The sequence below is a fragment of the Chelonia mydas genome, chromosome 6 (genome assembly GCF_015237465.2).
Source record: "Chelonia mydas isolate rCheMyd1 chromosome 6, rCheMyd1.pri.v2, whole genome shotgun sequence".
In the NCBI taxonomy this organism is placed as follows: Eukaryota; Metazoa; Chordata; order Testudines; family Cheloniidae; genus Chelonia; species Chelonia mydas.
In genome coordinates, this window is record NC_051246.2 from 84472257 (window position 1) to 84490045 (window position 17789).

General features: G+C 38.4%; 1 protein-coding gene across 6 annotated transcripts in view; it reads left to right on the plus strand.

The window, feature by feature from the left end:
* The window catches only part of NUBPL (nucleotide binding protein like), a 153515-nt gene that overhangs the window by 18845 nt on the left and 116881 nt on the right, over nt 1–17789 (plus strand). For all 6 annotated transcript variants that reach the window (XR_005225548.2, XR_006291800.1, XM_043549708.1 and 3 more), the window contains exon 4: nt 7363–7453. Coding sequence is in view for 4 of the 6 variants with exons in the window: in XM_043549708.1 (XP_043405643.1) it covers nt 7363–7453 (91 nt within the window). In the remaining 2 variants the exon portion in view is untranslated. The remainder of the gene's footprint in view (nt 1–7362; nt 7454–17789) is intronic.

A 17789-nucleotide genomic window follows, 5' to 3' on the forward strand; every position in this document is an offset into this window, starting at 1 on the left:
ACCAGCTGTGCGTGAGTAAGGATGGCATAAATCCAGTTGGGAGACTGTATGTTTATCCTGTCACTATGAGGCAAACTCTCTAGTCAGCCGCCTTTAGAATCCCCTTTTCTTCCCAAGAAGATTTACATTCCGAAGTAAAGAGTGAAACCATTTATTATGGTGTGAGGGGCAGAGGAGCCGGGGTAAAACAGTACGGAACAAATTAGTGTGTAAGTTTAAAAAATGACTTCTGCTTAGAGTAGTTTGGTTACGTAATGGGCAAGTATTTGATTTTACATATTCTAACCTGCTCCTTGTAAAGGGAGTTTGTCAAGTAGATTGGGACCAAAATTTGTCTTTAAATTTGTCATTTTTGGGAATAGACTTGGGTTTCCATAGCAAACCGTTTGGTTGCAAAGAAATATAAAAGCATTTTTAATATAAGCACTTTCGATATTTTGTTGTGTTGTTAAAGAAGCAGCCAACCAGCATAAGGAGCTCCAGTTAACATATGCATCTTAAACAACAACTGTTTTATTATCTTCATTATTGCACAATGAAATGATAAACATAAACACATTGCCTCATAACGCAGGAGAAATGGGGAAAAGTGAATGATTAGCTAAATGGAGAAGGACAGCAAACACAGTTGGAGAAAAGTGTATTCAAGCTATTAAGACAGTATTGTAAACAATGTAGAATGGAAAAACGAAAAGCGAAGAATTTTTAAATACGAAACTTACATATTATGCATAAATTTAGTGTGATTAGAGCTAATTCTTGTGGGTTTTGCTTTGTTTCAAAGCTTGTGTATTCTTTGGTTAAAGAAAAATAGGTGTTTGAGAAAAATAGAAATGGTTCATAATATACCTCTTGGGTTGGTTGTTGTTTTTTTTTTTTTTTTTTTTTATCCTTGCAGTGAAGTTAGTCCTGGGTAGAGTTGGGTGAATGATATATTTACAAAAGAATACTTTATTCGAAAAAATGTCATTACTTTTGTGTATATTTGCTAATATTCATATTGTTTGCCCAGTTCTATAAAATGGGCAAATGATTAGAGAAATAAGGACACTGGTAAATTTATTTGAAAACTATCCCAAAATGCATTGAATATGTCAGAGGTAGGCAAATAGTCTTGTGACATCAGTCTCTTACAATGGAAATGAATGTGATATCACTTGTCACTCTCAGAATCCAGTAACTTTCTACTAGGTTCCTCAGAGATGTTTTGTATTTATTTAAATACAGGTATCTGAAATAACTAGCGTGTGTGTGTGTGTGAATCCTACTATGGCTCTTATCCTGCTGTCTGTTGCTGGGGTCCTGTCCATGTTGCTGGTTAAACATTCATTAAAATAATTTGATGTGTACTTGTCTCAGGATGCCATTATTGATTTTCCATGCTTGAGAGTCCTCTAAGAGCCAGGCCACGAACTTACTATACTTTCTAGGGTATGGGACCTTGTACCCACATTTTTTTTTTTTTTTTTTTTTTTTTTTACAACAACAGAATGGAGATTAAATTCTGTTTTCTCTTCTACTGAAAGCATATGTCAAATTTCCTCACATCCATTAAAAATGAATTAGGTAAGGGGAAGATATAAGAGGTGTGTGTTTTTTTGTTTTGTTTTTTTTATTTTTGAGCGTGTAAAATTAGAACTGCAGTGTAAAGCAGTTCAGTCAGCTCATGAAATCTTGAGGTAGCACTCCCAATAAGACAAGAAATCCTGAGGTATTTGGGTTTTGCATATTAATTAATACTGTACAAAATACTTTGTAAATGTTTCTAATCTATAAAAGTCTGTTTTTGGTAGTCCTTACATGAGAAGCACTTCAGAATATGGGTGAAGGAAGAGTCTCATGTGAAATTCAAGAGAAACTGTTTCTTCTTGATATTATCAGAATCAGCTGTTGGAAGGTTTAGCAAATAACATGAGCTGAGTGGCTGAATGTTTATAATGTGAAGAAAAGTTTATGCCTCATTTCTACCCTTCTTTCCCTCAGGGTCTGCAGCACTGCAAATCACAATGCCTTGCTCTTTATACATTGATGGTGTGGTGGTTTTTTTTTTTTTGTTTTTTTTTTGCTTATAGAGTAAGGAGCTTTTTAATTGCTATTGGTGTTAATAATACTAGTATCCTTCTGTAAATTTAGAAGAAACTGTGTACATTGATTGGGAGATATTATTTATAGTTTATCAAGAGGTTTTGGCAGTGTTGAGAAGGGTAAGGAAATTACAGGTCTCATGTGGGTCAGCTCCTATTGCAGTTCCTGCTGACCCATAAGTGAGAGACCGAGTTAGTTTTCTAATCGATATGTGTTTTTATTAGAGCTGTTGATTAATTGCATCTAACTCATGTAATTAACTCAAAAAAAGTAATTGCTATTAAAAAAAGTAATTGTGATTAATCGCAGTTTTAATCGTGTCATTAAACAGTAGAATACCAATGGAAGTATATTAAATATTTTGGACGTTTTTGTACATTTTCCAATATATTGATTTCAGTTAAAACACAGAATACAAAATGTGCAATGCTCATTTTATATTATTTTTATTACAAATATTTGTACTTTAGAAAGATAAAAGAAACTATTTTTCAATTCCTCATACAAGTACTGTAGTGCAATCTCTTTATCGTGAAAGTGCACCTTACAAATTAAATTTGTTTGTTACATAACTGCACTCAAAAACAAAACAATGCAAAACTTTAGAGCCTACAAATCCACTCAGTCCTACTTCTAGTTCAGCCAGTCACTAATACAAACAAGTTAGTTTACATTTGCAGGAGATAATGCTGCCCACTTCTTATTTACAATGTCACCTGAAAGAGAGAACAGGCGTTCGCATGGGACTTTTGCAGCTGGCATTGCAAGGTGTTTACATGCCAGATATGCTAAACAGTCATATGTCCCTTCATGCTTCTACCACCATTCCAGAGGACATGCTTTCATGCTGATGACATTGGTTAAAAAAATAATGCGTTAATTAAATTTGTGACTGAACTCCTTGGGGGAGAATTGTATGTCTCCAGCTTTATTTTACCTGCATTCTGCCATATATTTCATGTTATAGTAGTCTCAGATGATGACTCAGCACACGTTGTTCATTCTGAAAACACTTTCGCTGCAGATTTGACAAAACACAAAGAAGGTACCAATGTGAGATTTCTAAAGATAGTTACAGCACTCTTCCCAAGGTTTAAGAATCTGAAGTGCCTTCCAAAATCGGAGAGGAATGAGGTCTGGAGCATGCTTTCTGAAGTCTTAAGAGAGCAACGCTCTGAACTACAGAACCTGAACCAGCAAAAAAGAAAATCAACCTTCTGCTGGTGACATCTGACTCTGATGATGAAAATGAACATGCATCGGTCTGCACTGCTTAGATTGTTATTGAGCAGAACATGTCATCAGCATGGACGCATGTCCTCTGGAATGGTGGTTGAAGCATAACGGGACATAAGAATCTTTAGCGCATCTGGCATGTAAATATCTTGTGATGCTGGCTACAACAGTGCTATCAGAATACCTGTTCTCACTTTCAGGTGATGTAAATAAGCAGCCGGTAGCATTATCTCCTGCAAATGTAAACAAACTTGTTTGAGCGACTGGCTGAACAAGAAATAGAACTGAGTGGACTTGTAGGCTCTACAGTTTTACATTGTTTTATTTTTAAATGCAGTTTTTTTGGTACATAATTTTACATTTGTAAATTCAACTTTCATGATAAAGAGATTGCACTATAGTACTTGTATTAGGTGAATTGAAAAGTACTATTTTTTTTTTACAGTGCAAATATTTCTAATAAAAATAAATCAAAGTGAGCGCTGTACACTTTATATTCTGTTACAATTGAAATAATATATTTGAAAATGTAGAAAACATCCAAAAATATTTAGATAAATGGTATTCTATTATAGTGCGATTAATCTCGATTAATTTTTTTAATGGCTTGACAGCTTTAGTTTTAATTATATTAGGACATTTAAATATTTATACCATTCCAAGAGAAGTGTAGGTAAAAGTAGTAAAGGAGTTTATTCGAGTTCCTTAAATTATCTCTTATTTTTAAATACAGATTTCATATACCTGCATTACATTCTGGTCAGTATCTGAAATAGACTGGATGAATAGCTCTAATACAGCAATGTGATATAAGGATCGTATCTTGGTGTACCCTTAAGTTGTCTTCTCTCGGCCCTGTGGGGTTTTAGAGCATTGTGAAAATGTTGGAAGAGATGCTTCAGCCTGCGCCAATCTTAGAAGATTCCTTGGTAGCAGCAGTAAGATTCTGCCAGTGTAATTAAAATAGAATAAAGGATTGATATTAGTACACTAGGGATACTTGGCTGCCTAAAATGAAAGGTTGGAGGAAAAAATAAAAGCTCACTTACTGAGGCCAACCTTTTCTGTGCAAGCTGCTGCCTTGGGGAGATCTGAGCCCTCTCGGCATATGGGATTGAATGGCTTGGCGAAGAATAACCTACACGACGATGTCTACAGTGATGTTCTGCCAATGTTTTAGCAGAGGGTTCCCAAGAGACCTTTTTCTATAAGCGTGTGACAAACCTCACTTATCAGAGGTTTTTGTGCTTGCAGAAAAGAGAGGTTAAGCAACTAGAGAATCTATTGTTTTTTTTTTTCTTCTGTTATTACAAAAACACTTCATTTTAACCGTAACCCTGGAAAGCAGCAAGATTGCTTGGCAAACAAACAAATTAATTTTTTGAGGAAATGTATTAAGCTAGCACTGTATATTTTGTATAACGATTAGATTTGTAATATGAAAGTGTTTTGAATGGTTGGGGTATGAAGACCATGATGTACGAAGGTATCACCCCCAGAATACTTATTTATTTTATACGTCTAGGTCTTAGTGTAATCTGTTGCACTCTATAGGCACAATATTTGCTGCTCATGAGTATTTTTAATCCCAGGAAGAAATCATCTCTGGTGGGGATGGTTTGGCAGTATACCGAGGGAGCATGAACTCAGTCAGCGGCAGTGAAATTATCTTAAACCTTCACTTCCCTCAGTCTGATGTCAAAATTGTAGCAAGGAGTTCCCAGAACTCATTCCATTACCTCTCTGGATGTTCATGGGATTTGTTGCAAAAAACCCACAAAAAGCAGTGAAGGGAAGAATAATGTCAGTCAGTTTTAAAACAGTAGGTAGGTTCTGCTGGAAATATTTACTTTGATTTCAGAAGTAATTAGAATGGCACATCCCTAAAATGATGTTTTGATGGGTTGGATTAGCTGCTGACATGGATAAAAGGACTGAGTCAGGAATCTTTATAATCTTTTAAAATATGCATTTTGTCAAAGAACAAAGCAGCACAAAAACTGTTGTTGGTGCCTTTGAAATCTAAAATAAAAATGGGGCTTTCTGATCTTTTAAATTGCAGCTTTCATACATTAGGCATGAAACAGTATAATGTGTCAGAGTAACAACAGTATTTTTTTTTTTTTATAGCTTTCACAGGATGTTATAAATTATAAAGAAAGTAAAAAAACAAACAAACAAAAAAAACCCACCCCACTAAATGAGGTCTGAAACTTTCATCTCTGTGATTACATTTACTGTCCCGTTTGCCAGTGTGCAGATAAAAAAACCATATTCAAGAACAGAGAACAGAATGTTACGAAGCCACATTCTAGTTTGAGTTTATGGTGACAGTTGATTGAGTTACTTTTTATTTAAAGATCACAACCATGATTTATAGCAATAAGTTTTCACTTTTCATCACAATTACTTCTTAGTGCACTATGTTTATATGCTGCAAAGATGAAACCTTTTAAATTGATTAAGTATTATTGCTCTTTCTGAATTCTGTTATAACAATATAAATCTCTAATGCTCTTGACTGATAACCTAGTAATAAAATAGTGTTAAATAAACTGACAAGCTTACCACTCAGTTGCACACACTTTTATGAATTAAATCCTGCCTATTCAAAATTGAAAAATTTAGAATATATACTTTATAATTCAGAATCATTTAACTAGTAGTGAATTGAATATTTATAGTTTTGATTAAAGTACATTTCTTTCATAATTTTTTTTAACATATCTGACTTGGAAAACTTGATTAACGAAAGCTATTTTGTGCTATTATAAAACACATATTAACCTGAATGACGTTATGGATATCATTTCACATTTGGATATGTTGTTCAAGGTTAGAGAGACTTTTGTATTAAGTTCTAAGATATTCAGTAGAAGCCTCTCTACGCTCAAAGCCACAAATATGATGATTATTTTCAAGAGCTCAACTGTCACACCCTACTTCTCATCACAGATGTGACAGGAGAATGCTATGGTGGTGAGGTCCTATATTATTAAGACTTCATTCAAAATAAATACAGAAGTACGTTTTTTGGTGCATGGCCATTAACGGCCTGATTCAAAGTGAACTGGAGTCACCTGAAAACGTCCCATAGGCTTTAAAACAGGCCCAAATTTTGTTTGCTTACTGAGGTCCTGAGTCTGTAAGGTGTTCAATGCCATCAACTTTCATTGAAGTTGAAGGTGCTCAAGAAGTTAAGAGACTGGTTCTTTACTTGATAGTTTGTAAGATGCTGTAACCTGCAGTGCATCTCGGCTGTCGGTGCTAATAACACATCTTTTGCTAAAATTAAAATTTACGTAACCATTCTTGAAATGACGTTTGTAAGCCTGGAAACGGAAGTTAGAAATTTTGTATGTAAAGTTCCTTGTCTAAATAATCTGATATTTTTATTTCTCTTGTCAATGGCAGCAATTCAAAAATGAAAACATTTTAGGCATCTTTTTGTAATAAATATGGATCAAGTATAACAGCTTCAGTTGGCTTCATCAGTCTGAATTTTCTTTTAACTGTTTTGGAACTCTGAAGACAAGGATTCTGGTCCCATAAATATATTTCATTTTATTCATTTTCACCTTTTATTATTTCATTTTATTTCTTTATCCACTACCAGTTAGTTAAAATAGAAAACGTCAAATTTAAGTATAATGAGGCAGAATATATTTTGCCAGACTGTGACACTTTTGTGTGTGTGTGTACAGAGGAGGAAGTTGATGGTGTGGTTTTCCATAAATAATGTACATCAAACACCATGAATAAGGAATATTTCATTGTGTGAGTGAGGATGCTGGTTATTGAGAAAGTAGTTCTTGCAGTTGAATCCAATGGCTCAAATCCTAGAGGGACAATGTTGTTGTACTTCATGCATAATACTTTTTACTTCAAATATAACTTAGAAAGGGAGAGAACAGTGTTAAATTAAGGATGAAATAAAGATGACACATTTATTTCTGAAACCAGCTTTGAAACTTTGCTCAACTGATAATTTTTCTTGAAGCAGAAAAGAGTGTTGACCTTTACAATTTTTTGGTCCTACAGACAAAAGGAGTTGGTTTGCTTGATGCAGATGTATATGGCCCTTCAATTCCAAAGATGATGAATTTGAAAGGAAATCCAGAATTATCACCAAGTAAGTGTAAAATTACATAACTTTTTTGTTAATATCTCATGGAGTTTCTGAAGAAAATGGATTTCTTCAAGTTATGAGAGTTATTTTAACAAGTCTTATTTGCTTTAATATTTTTTCTATGTTGCTGGTCAAGCCTCATTCAGTACTTCCTAAAAATCTGCCATATTTTAAGTATGAGGTTGAATCCTAATATAAGAATAAAGACTTGGTGTATTTGTTTTCTTTGATCATTGTTTCAATTTTTCCAAACGAACTTGTTTTCAAAACTAACACTTTGAAATATATCTGGGGAAGAGGAGAAGGGTGATTATGATGGTTAAAGATGTTTGATATAATGTATTTGCCTGTCCTTTCCCTTAATGCTTTGGGGCCAGATTGTCCAGTACACCACAGTGATTTTTGGCAGGAGATTTGTGCTGGAGAGTTTCCCCTGGGTAGGGGAAACCTCCATCAGTGTAAAAATGGGAGAGGAAGTTTTTTGCTGCCTCTCCCATTAGAAGAGAGAAGGGATGCGTTGGGAGAAGGAAAGGTGAGGGAGAATGGAAGGGGAAGAAAGGGATGGGGAGAGAAGGGGGCTTGGAGAGGCCAAGGCTATGCTGTGTCTAATGTAGACTAGGGTCAGACACCTGAGAATCCAAGAGCCACAATCATTTCCTTGTAAGTCTCTCCTCTGCAAAGTGCCTAGGCAGAGCTCAGGTACAGTAGAGAATCTCTTTCTACCCAAATTACGAAAACAGAATGTATTTAATGATTTGTTGTATCCGTCATGACAATAAATGAGCCCATTTACAAAAATTAAAAATATTTGGCCACAAATAAAACCATCCTCATCACTACAATACTCTCTACCCAGTGATGGTCAAGTATTGTCATTCAGCTGACAAATGGACAATACTGTCATGGGCTGCAACTTTACCAGGAATCATTGGCAGCCACAATGTTTCTGGACAGGAATTCACTGCTAAGTAAAAGGCAGTGTCACACCTTCTAGCTTTTTATCCATACCGTTATCTTTGTGTGGTTAATATGATACCTTATTAAATGTCCTTTTTTTAGGTTGCAAAGTCAAGCACTCAAAAGTTAGGAAATATGCTAAATTTAAGTTTTCCTGTTCAAACTTACTTTGCTCCCTTGAGCTTCGAGGATGTGTATGGAATATGATCATAAAATTGAATGCTGTATCATAATGAATATACACATGGGGGGGGCAAATTTAGGACTGTGCAGGCAATTGTAAATTTGGCATTTCCTAACTTTATGCTTGAGTTTGAAACCTAAATAATAAGCTTTTATGGATTTTTTTTGTTTGTTTGTAATTTCCTAGTATTTTTTTTAAAGGAGCCCCCCAATTCTGTTTATATACAACTGTAACAACCCAAAGCAGCACAAGCAAAGTTTAATCCCTGAATTTTCAGCACTGGCTTCTATTGCATGAGCTACAAGACTTGACTATGTTAGCTGTCAACATGAAAAGGCTGTTATCCTAGAAGTGGGGAATGGGCTATTGGTGTCAATTGTTGGGTCCACGAGGATTCTGGCTCCTGCAGAGCCCCTGGCAGGGAGGTTGGGATGCTAAGGTCATGTACTGGTTCCAGAAGATTTACAGGGAGAGCTTGATCTGGCTTTCTCCCCATCTCCTGTAATGTGACATACTCCTGGGGGAGTTGTGCGCCACTGCGTAATGCAGAATTTTGCAGAAATGTGTGCGCAGAATTTCCTTTCCTCCACAGAAATGGGCTGCAGTGCTGCTGGCTGTTGTTAGGGTCCACTGGACCTGACAGAGCCCAGCTCACACATAGAAGATGCTGTTGGGGGGAGGGAGCTAGAGGATTGCCGGCAGCTGCAGTTCCCCACATGCCCTGAGGGAAGGAGACAGCAGCGTGCAGGAAACTCCACACAATCCCGAGACGCAGCGTCAGGCTGTTTCTCCCTCTGCATCCTTGGGTTCTGGGAGGGGAAGCGGGGGGGCTTGTGGGGCCACTGCTGGGCTCTGGGGTGTGTGTGTGGGGGTATCTGGGCTGGGGGGGAAGGGGTGCGGTTATCTGGATTCAGGGGACCCTGTGGCTGGGTTCTTGGGGGGGACGGATTATGGGTGTCCGGCCCCCTGGTTGGGCTTGGGGAGGGGAAGGGACAGAGAAACAGGAACTGGGTTGTCATAGGGGTTTCTTTAACTCTCTACTCCTGTGTGTGTCTGTATTGTTACAGACATACTTGCTGACAGATACTTGGAAATAAATTACCAAAATAATTGAAACTGGCATAATTATGTAGAGTTGTTTTGACAAATACAATTTGCAGAATTTTAAAATATTGTGCACAGAATTTTTATTTTTTTGGTGCAGAATGCCTGCAGGAGTAAATGTGGAGTTTGCTTCTGCTCATGTGGGATGTTGGGGCCTTGTATTGAGTCCAGCTCTCATCCCCTTTTCCCACACCACTTCAGCTGCTCCATGCATTCCCAGTTCTGTGTGCATTGCTGTAACAGGGAACAACTCAATATACTTAGCTTAACAAAGAGAAGGTTAAGGGGTGACTTGATTACAGTCTATAAGTGCATACCTGGGAAACAAATATTTAATAATGGACTCTTCAATCCAGCAGAGAAAGTTGTAACATGATCCAGTGGCTGGAAGTTGAAGCTAGACAAATTCAGACTGGAAATAAGGCATACATTTATAACAGTGAGAGTAATTAACCATTGGGACAACTCCATCACTGACAATTTTAAAATCAAGATTGGATGTTTTTCCAAAAGATATGTTTTAGGACTTATTTTGGGGAAGTTCTATTGCCTGTGTCATGGAGGAGGTCGGATTAGATGTTCACAATGATTCCTTTTGGCCTTAGAGTATATGAATAGCATGGTAATTTTCTTGGTTAAGTCTAAAACTTTAAAGTTCGTTTTTATATGGAATGCTTGAAACCATTCTAAAATAGCATTGTTTCTACCTTCAATTGAGTAAAAACAAGAAGAATGAACATTAAAGGTGTCCACTATTTACTTTATAGGCAACAACTCCCAGGATCAGTTTGATGTTTTAAGGATGATGTGGTAGCCAAAGTTGGGAATTACTGTCTGCTTTTGATTTAACTCTCAATTTTAATGTCTTTTTTTTTTTTCTTTTAAAGATTTCCTTAGATTACTTTGTTGTGATTTAATAAGGTTGGTAGCTCCAAAATTTTACCCACTCTCTTTGGTGTTAGCTGTTTTTTAGTTAGCTGTGTAGTGCAGTGTACTCTTAGGTCCTGGCTGAGCAAAGCACTTAAGCATGTGCTGAATTCATCCCTATTCAGTAAAGAACTTAATTATGCACGTAAATTCCATAGAAGCCACTGGGTTTGAAGCCTGTGCTTAGTTTTTTGCCTACTGGATTGGGGCCACATTGCTTAGCACCCTTCAACATTGAACCCATATGGACTGATCCTGTGAGGTACAGATTACCCATTGATTTCAATTTTGTCACCCAACCACACATTTCAGCAGGATTGAGGGTTCTGAGCACGGTAGGATAAAACTATCTAGCAGTTACTGTATATTTCCAGTTTTCAAAATGCTTTAGGGTCCCTGGAGATAAGAGATGCTCCATAAATGTAAGATGATATGTTCTTTTTTTCTCTTAAATTACTATGCAAAATCTTGGTAAATGGAAAAGTCTGCACGTGTTTAATAAGGATATTATGCAGAATCCCAGGAAAAGATAGATGTGTAAATGTTAATTTGAAATACACCCTTGAATTCTAGATATTGGATAATCTCCCATCTGTGTGGAATGGATATGAAAACTAGCTGTTGCACATGCACAGATGCTACTTTATAACATAAATAACATGACTATTTACTTGCTGCTTCACATCCTTCAAACTAATTGATCCAAAAACTCAATTAACATTCTGGACGAGTGAACTGCAAAATTTCATTTTTAAAAATCCATCGCTTTCACTAGTTGGCAGAGAGCAAAAGTGACTGAAATTGCCAAAATGGCATTTTGGGTTTATTTTTTGCCATGATGGTGATAGTCATAATACCTATAAATCTCTTTTTAAAAAAAGAGGAAAAAAAAAAGGGGGGGGTATACAATTTATTATGAAGATACTGACAGATCTTTTACTCCAGTGGAACTATTAATTGCTTCTATAGTACTTCAGAACTTTATTGCTACTTAGTGATGCCCAAAACTATGTATTTGTATATAAAGCAATACGTTCTAAAGAGTAGCAAAAGACTGCAGCTACTTCTAAAAAGCTGAAGGGTGACTCATTGGTCCCTTCAGGCCTTGGAATCTATGTGACATCTACTCTGACTTGCTATATAACACAGACCATAGAACTTCCCCAAAGTAATTCCTAGTGCATTTTTTTTAAAAACACATCCAAAATTGATTGAAAAAGTGTCAGTGATGGAGAATCCATCACAACCTTTGGGAAGTTGTTCCAATGATTAATTACTCTCACAGTTAAAGTTTTGCACCTTATTTCTGGTCTGAATTTGACTAGCTTAAACTTCCAGCTATTGGATTGTGTTGTACCTTTTTCTGCTAGATCGAAGAGCCCATTATTAAATATTTGTTTCCCCACGTAGATACTTAAAGATCAGGGATGTCCAAACTTACTGACCTTCTGAGCCGCATACGACAATCTTGAAAAGTTCGAGAACTGGGGCGCACCTGCCAGGGCTTGGGGCTTCAGCCCCCCTCCTGCTGAAGCTCTGAGCCCTGGCAGGTGCACCCCATGGGACTGGAGCCCCGAGACCCCCGTTCCCCGCTGGGCAGAAGCCAGAGGCAATACATGGGGCGGGGGGCTTTGACAGGACTTGCTGGCCCTGATTGGTTACATGGTGCAGCAGGGCTCCTTCCATGGCAGCTGCTGGAGCCAGCAAGCTGGGACCTGTGGCTGTGGGGAGAGGCAGCAGCAAACAGTTAAGAGCTGCAGGGAGAGCCACTGCTTTTGCTGCTGCCTTTCTCTGTGGAGCTAAAGCTTTGGTCCCTCCCTGCAGGTCCCAGCTGTTTGCCACTGCCTCTCCACATGGAGTAACACCTGGGAGCTGCAGGGAGAGGCCGTTGAAGGTAAGGGGGGGGCGTGACTCAAGCTGTTGGGGGGGGGGGTGTGAACCTTTAAATTGTGCCCTCCCACTCAGCAGATATCGGTTGTCTCTGGCAGAAGCCCCCGCAGAGTTGAAGCCTTGAGTTTCTTTCCCCCCAGGCTGGTAAGTGGAGAATAGGGGAGGGGAGAGGAGAGGAGCTCTGTGAGCCCCACTTCAACTGTAAAATAGTCACATGCAGCTTGTGAGCCATGGTTTGGCCACCTTTGTTATATAGACTGAAAACAAGTTACCCCTTAGCCGTGGCCCACATGCATAGAAGATATGGGTTGGAAGTAGACCACAGGAGGTCATCTAGTCCAACCCCCTGCTCAAAGCAGGACCAATCACCAACTAAATCATCCCAGCCAGGGCTTTGTCAAGCCAGGCCGTAAAATCCTCTAAGGATGGAGATTCCACCACCTCCCTAGGTAACCCATTCCAGTGCTTCACCACCCTTGTAGTGAAATAGTGTTTCTTAATATCCAACCTAGACCTCCCCCACTGCAACTTGAGACCATTGCTCCTTGTTCTGTCATCTGCCACCACTGAGAACAGCCAAGCTCTATCCTCTTTGGAACCCCCCTTCAGTAGTTGAAGGCTGCTATCAAATCTCCCCTCACACTTCTCTTCTGCAGAGTAAACAAGCTCAGTTCCCTCAGCCTCTCCTCATAAGTCATGTGCCCCAACCCCCTAATCATTTTCGTTGCCCTCCACTGGACTCTCTCCAATTTGTCCACATCCTTTCTGTCGTGGGGGGCCCAAAACTGGACGTAATACTGCAGATGCGGCCTCACCAGTGCCAAATAGAGGCCAATAATCATTTCTCTCGATCTGCTGGCAGTGCCCCTATTAATGCAGCCCAATATGCCATTAGCCTTCTTGGAAAAAAGGGCACTCTGTTGACTCATATCCAACTTCTTGTCCTCTGTAATCCCCAGATCCTTTTCTGCAGAACTGCCGCTTAGCCAGTCGGTCCCCAGCGTGTAGCAGTGCCTGGGATTATTCCGTCCCAAGTGCAGGACTCTGATGCAGCTCCAACCTGGACCACTGACACGCTAAAAGTATCCTCCTATTTGTCTAGGTCACTCTGGACTCTCTTCCTACCCTCCAGTATATATGCCTCTCCCCACAGCTTAGCGTCGTCTGCAGACTTGCTCAGAGTGCAATCCATCCCATCATTCAGATCATTAATGAAGATGTTGAACAAAACCAGCCCCAGGACCAACCCTTTGGGCATTCCGCTTGATACCGGCTGCCAACTAGACATGGAGCCGTTGATCACTACCCGTTGAGCCCGACGATCTAGCCAGCTTTCTATCCACCATATAGTCCATTCATCCAGCCCATACTACTTTAACTTGCTGGCAAGAATGCTGTGGGAGACCATATCAAAAGCTTTGCTAAAGTCAAGGTATATCATGTCCTCCACTTTCCCCATATCCGCAGAACCAGTTATCTACTCATAGAAGGCAATCAGGTTGGTCAGGTCTGACTTGCCCTTGGGGAATCTATGTTGACTGTTCCTGATCACCTTCCTCTCCTCCAAGTGCTTCAAAATGGATTCCTTGAGGACCTGCTCCATGATTTTTCCAGAGACTGAGGTGATGCTGTAGTTCCGTGGATTCTCCTTCTTCCCGTTTTTAAAGATGGGCACTATATTTGCCTTTTTCCAATTGTCTGGCACCTCCCCGATCACCACGAGTTCTCGAAGATAATGGCCAATGGCTCTGCAATCACATCAGCCAACTCCCTCAGCACCCTTGGATGCATTAGATCTGGCTGCATGGAGTTGTGCACATCCAGCTTTTCTAAATAGTCCTTAACCTGTTCTTTCACCACAGAGGGCTGGTCACCTCCTCCCCATACTGCGCTGCCCAGTGCAGCAGTCTGGGAGCTGACCTTGTCTGTGAAGACTGAGGCAAAAAAAAAAAAAAAGCATTCTCTTGCTTTTGGCTGGCTCAATTCTTCACAAGGGTCACCAATAAAGGAAGACTACTGAGAATCTGGCATGTGTCAAAAAGCATCGGCCTCCCCAAACTTGGTAAAGACCTAAACCAGGCATCAGCCACAATTCGTGTAACTACAAATTTGTGCTGTGAAAATTCCACACTGTACAGTTTTAAGTTCTTTCCGTGAATTTCCATTTATTTCCTTAATGTAAGATTTCACTTTAAAAAGAAACTGTTAACCCCTCTAGCTACCAAGAAAATTAACTTACGGTAGACTGAAAACCTTATTGACGTGAACTGACACAAACCGAGGTCTGCAGATGGGCTGAAATAATGGGCCAGGTTGGAGCTGCACCAGTTGACACCAGGAGAGAATTTTACCTGAAAGCTCTAAAGAGATGTGTGCTGTCACAGTAATATGTTAATTCTGAAACTTAATGACTACAGTTCATTTTTGCTGCTATTAACTGTATTACTACTGATTGGTTTAACACAAAAATCCGTTTAGTGTGACTGTAGCTTGATAATAGTGTGTTTAGATTTATTGGCCAGGACATAATAGTGTGTTTAGATTTATTGGCCAGGACATAATAGAACAAGAATCAGAATACATCTTTTAAAGATGTAAATCAGAAATCACATTAGGAAATAAAAAATAGTGATACTTTCCCAATCTCCATTCCCAACCCAAACTCTGCCTAGTGACAAAACCAAAAATATGAGGTTGCTCGTAGTAGATTGTCCCAGTCTGTTTAATTGAATCATCCTTTTTTTTTTTCATATTTTAATCAGAAATGACATACTAAACCATTTTGACATTTGTCTTCATTAAGTTTCAGAATAAATACTTCCTTAAATGCGGGAAGTTCACAACTGTCTCAGACGTTCTTGTCAACTGCTGGAAATGGCCCACCTTCATTATCACTACAAAAGGTCCCCCCCCCCCCCCCCCCACTCTCCTGCTGGTAATAGCTCACCTTACCTGATCACTCTCGTTACAGTGTGTATGGTAACATCCATTGTTACACGTTGTCTATGTATTTAAATCTCCCCGCTGTATTTTCCACTGAATGCATCCGATGAAGTGAGCTTTAGCTCATGAAAGCTTCTGCTCAAATAAATTTGTTAGTCTCTAAGGTGCCACAAGTACTCCTTTTCTTTTTGTGAATACAGACTGACACGGCTGCTACTCTGAAACCAGTCTTGAAACTGTTGTTACAAGCTATCTGCAGACTTCGGTAGATAGATATTATTACTTCTGTTTCACATTGAAGGCTGTTTTTGGAATGACTTGACTTAATTTTGTTTAACTGAAGTTTTGATTTTTACAAGATACAACCTTTAGGAATATGTAGACTGGAGTTCTTTCAAGCTGACCTAATTTCACCTCCATTACAAATAACAGAATCTTCAGTCAAATGTTTGATATTTTTAGCTCTCAAAATAAGGCTCTGGGAAGGGGAGAGAGAGAGAGAGATCTAGGAACGGTGAGGTGGGCTGGCCTCTGAGCAAATGAGAAGAATATCCTTGTTGCTTTCTTTAAACAACCATAATTACAAATTTCTTAGCCAGAAATAGCTATTCTAATTCTTGAGTGAAGATAGATTTTTACATTGGTTGCAAAATGTTTACCTGCTTGTTCAGTTTTTTAAAATTGTTTTACTCTGATACTGTTTAATGCAGGATAATAGTTGAGTGTTAACCTTTTAAATTGCTGGCATTTCTTTTAGATAAATCTGTGCATGCTCAACAGTTGAACATTTTTATGCAAGTGCGCATTTTTCATATCATCTGATTTTTCTAGCTGTTGTAGTATATTGTGTGAAACTAAAGTTCTGATTATTTTTAGACGCATAGCATTTTAGGTAAAGGACTGTGTACTGTATTTTTCTGATAGGAACATTGTGGTTGTTTAAAGGAATATGGTCAACTTGAAAAATGACACGTGTAACTGAACATTTCGTACTCAGCTGACGTTATGAGTGACCTTTAAGATTACTGAAAGAGAAAGATTGGAGGAAATTATTTTTCTCTGTTAGTTTAGTATGTGCATTTGGCAGCACTTCATGTATAGAGGCATTCCTTTGCCGCATTACTGTCATGCACGGCTCTTGTGGGACTACAACTTCTTGGACTATCTTAGGGTTTACAAAGGGAAGTATGTCAGGCAGTGGCAATAGCAAAGCTAAAACTGAAAGGGGTAACGGGTGGATGTGTGCAGGCAGAGATAGTGGGGGTTGAAGGTGGGTGGGGTTGAACTTCTTGGTCAGTTTAGTCCTCAAACCCTTTTAAAAACATCCCTGGAGCAGAAAAATTAACATTGAATTAAAATAGGAATTTAAAAAAATTCCGGATATTTTAATAAAAGGGTGCTACCAGAATTAAAAAAATAAATAAATAAAAATTAGTCAATGTAAAAAAAAAAAAAAAATCTATTTGGCAGTGTCCCTTTAAATTATATATCAAATTCTATAGCTAGTTGCAAGATTAGCCTTTGCTGTGGTGCTGTCTGTGCTTGGTTGAGACTCGGCTTCACAGTTCCCACCTCCTACTGCTGATATGGAAGCTCTCTTTCTTGATGCTGCTGACTACATGAAGTAGAAAGCTGAAAAGCTTAATGAAATGATTGTAGCATAATTGAAAAGCAATCAGTATTATCCAGCACCTCTTGAGATTTAAAGCAGGGTTTTTCCTTCAGTTAGTACAAGAGACTAAAATGTAATATTTTCAGATTTGTTACTAAATCGTGTTTGTAACTAAATCTTGGACAGTATATAAGGTGATTGGGTTTTGATATCAAAGCAAGATAAACTGTTGGCAGATTGTTAAAATTAATCTGCAATTTTGTGCTTTTATTAATACTGTGCATGTTTTCAACAGCTTCTGACTGAATATCTTGAAATCTTTGCATACATGAATGTGTTAGTTTGGCTCTACTCTGAAAAGAGACAGTGTAAAAATAGCAACATGTTAATCAATAAGTCCTGTTCTTTCTGTGTTTACTTTTGTAACAAAAATAAGTGTGTGGTGATGGTTGTTTTTTAAACTACTTCTGTTAACCAGAGCTGTATTAAAGCCTAGGTACTATATGCCTACCCATCTGACCTGAGCTCCTGAAGTTACAAGGTGTCAGAATCTCATCTGTAATTTAAAAAAAATATGCAAGAAACTAAACTTATTTCTAGCCCTTGTGGTTGTGAAGATACCCTCTGATCATGTTTTCAAGTTTAACTGTCATGGTGAATTTTTCCTGACTTGCGGATTGCCTGAAATCCTAGATCTGAAAGGGGTGAACTTGTCTATTCAT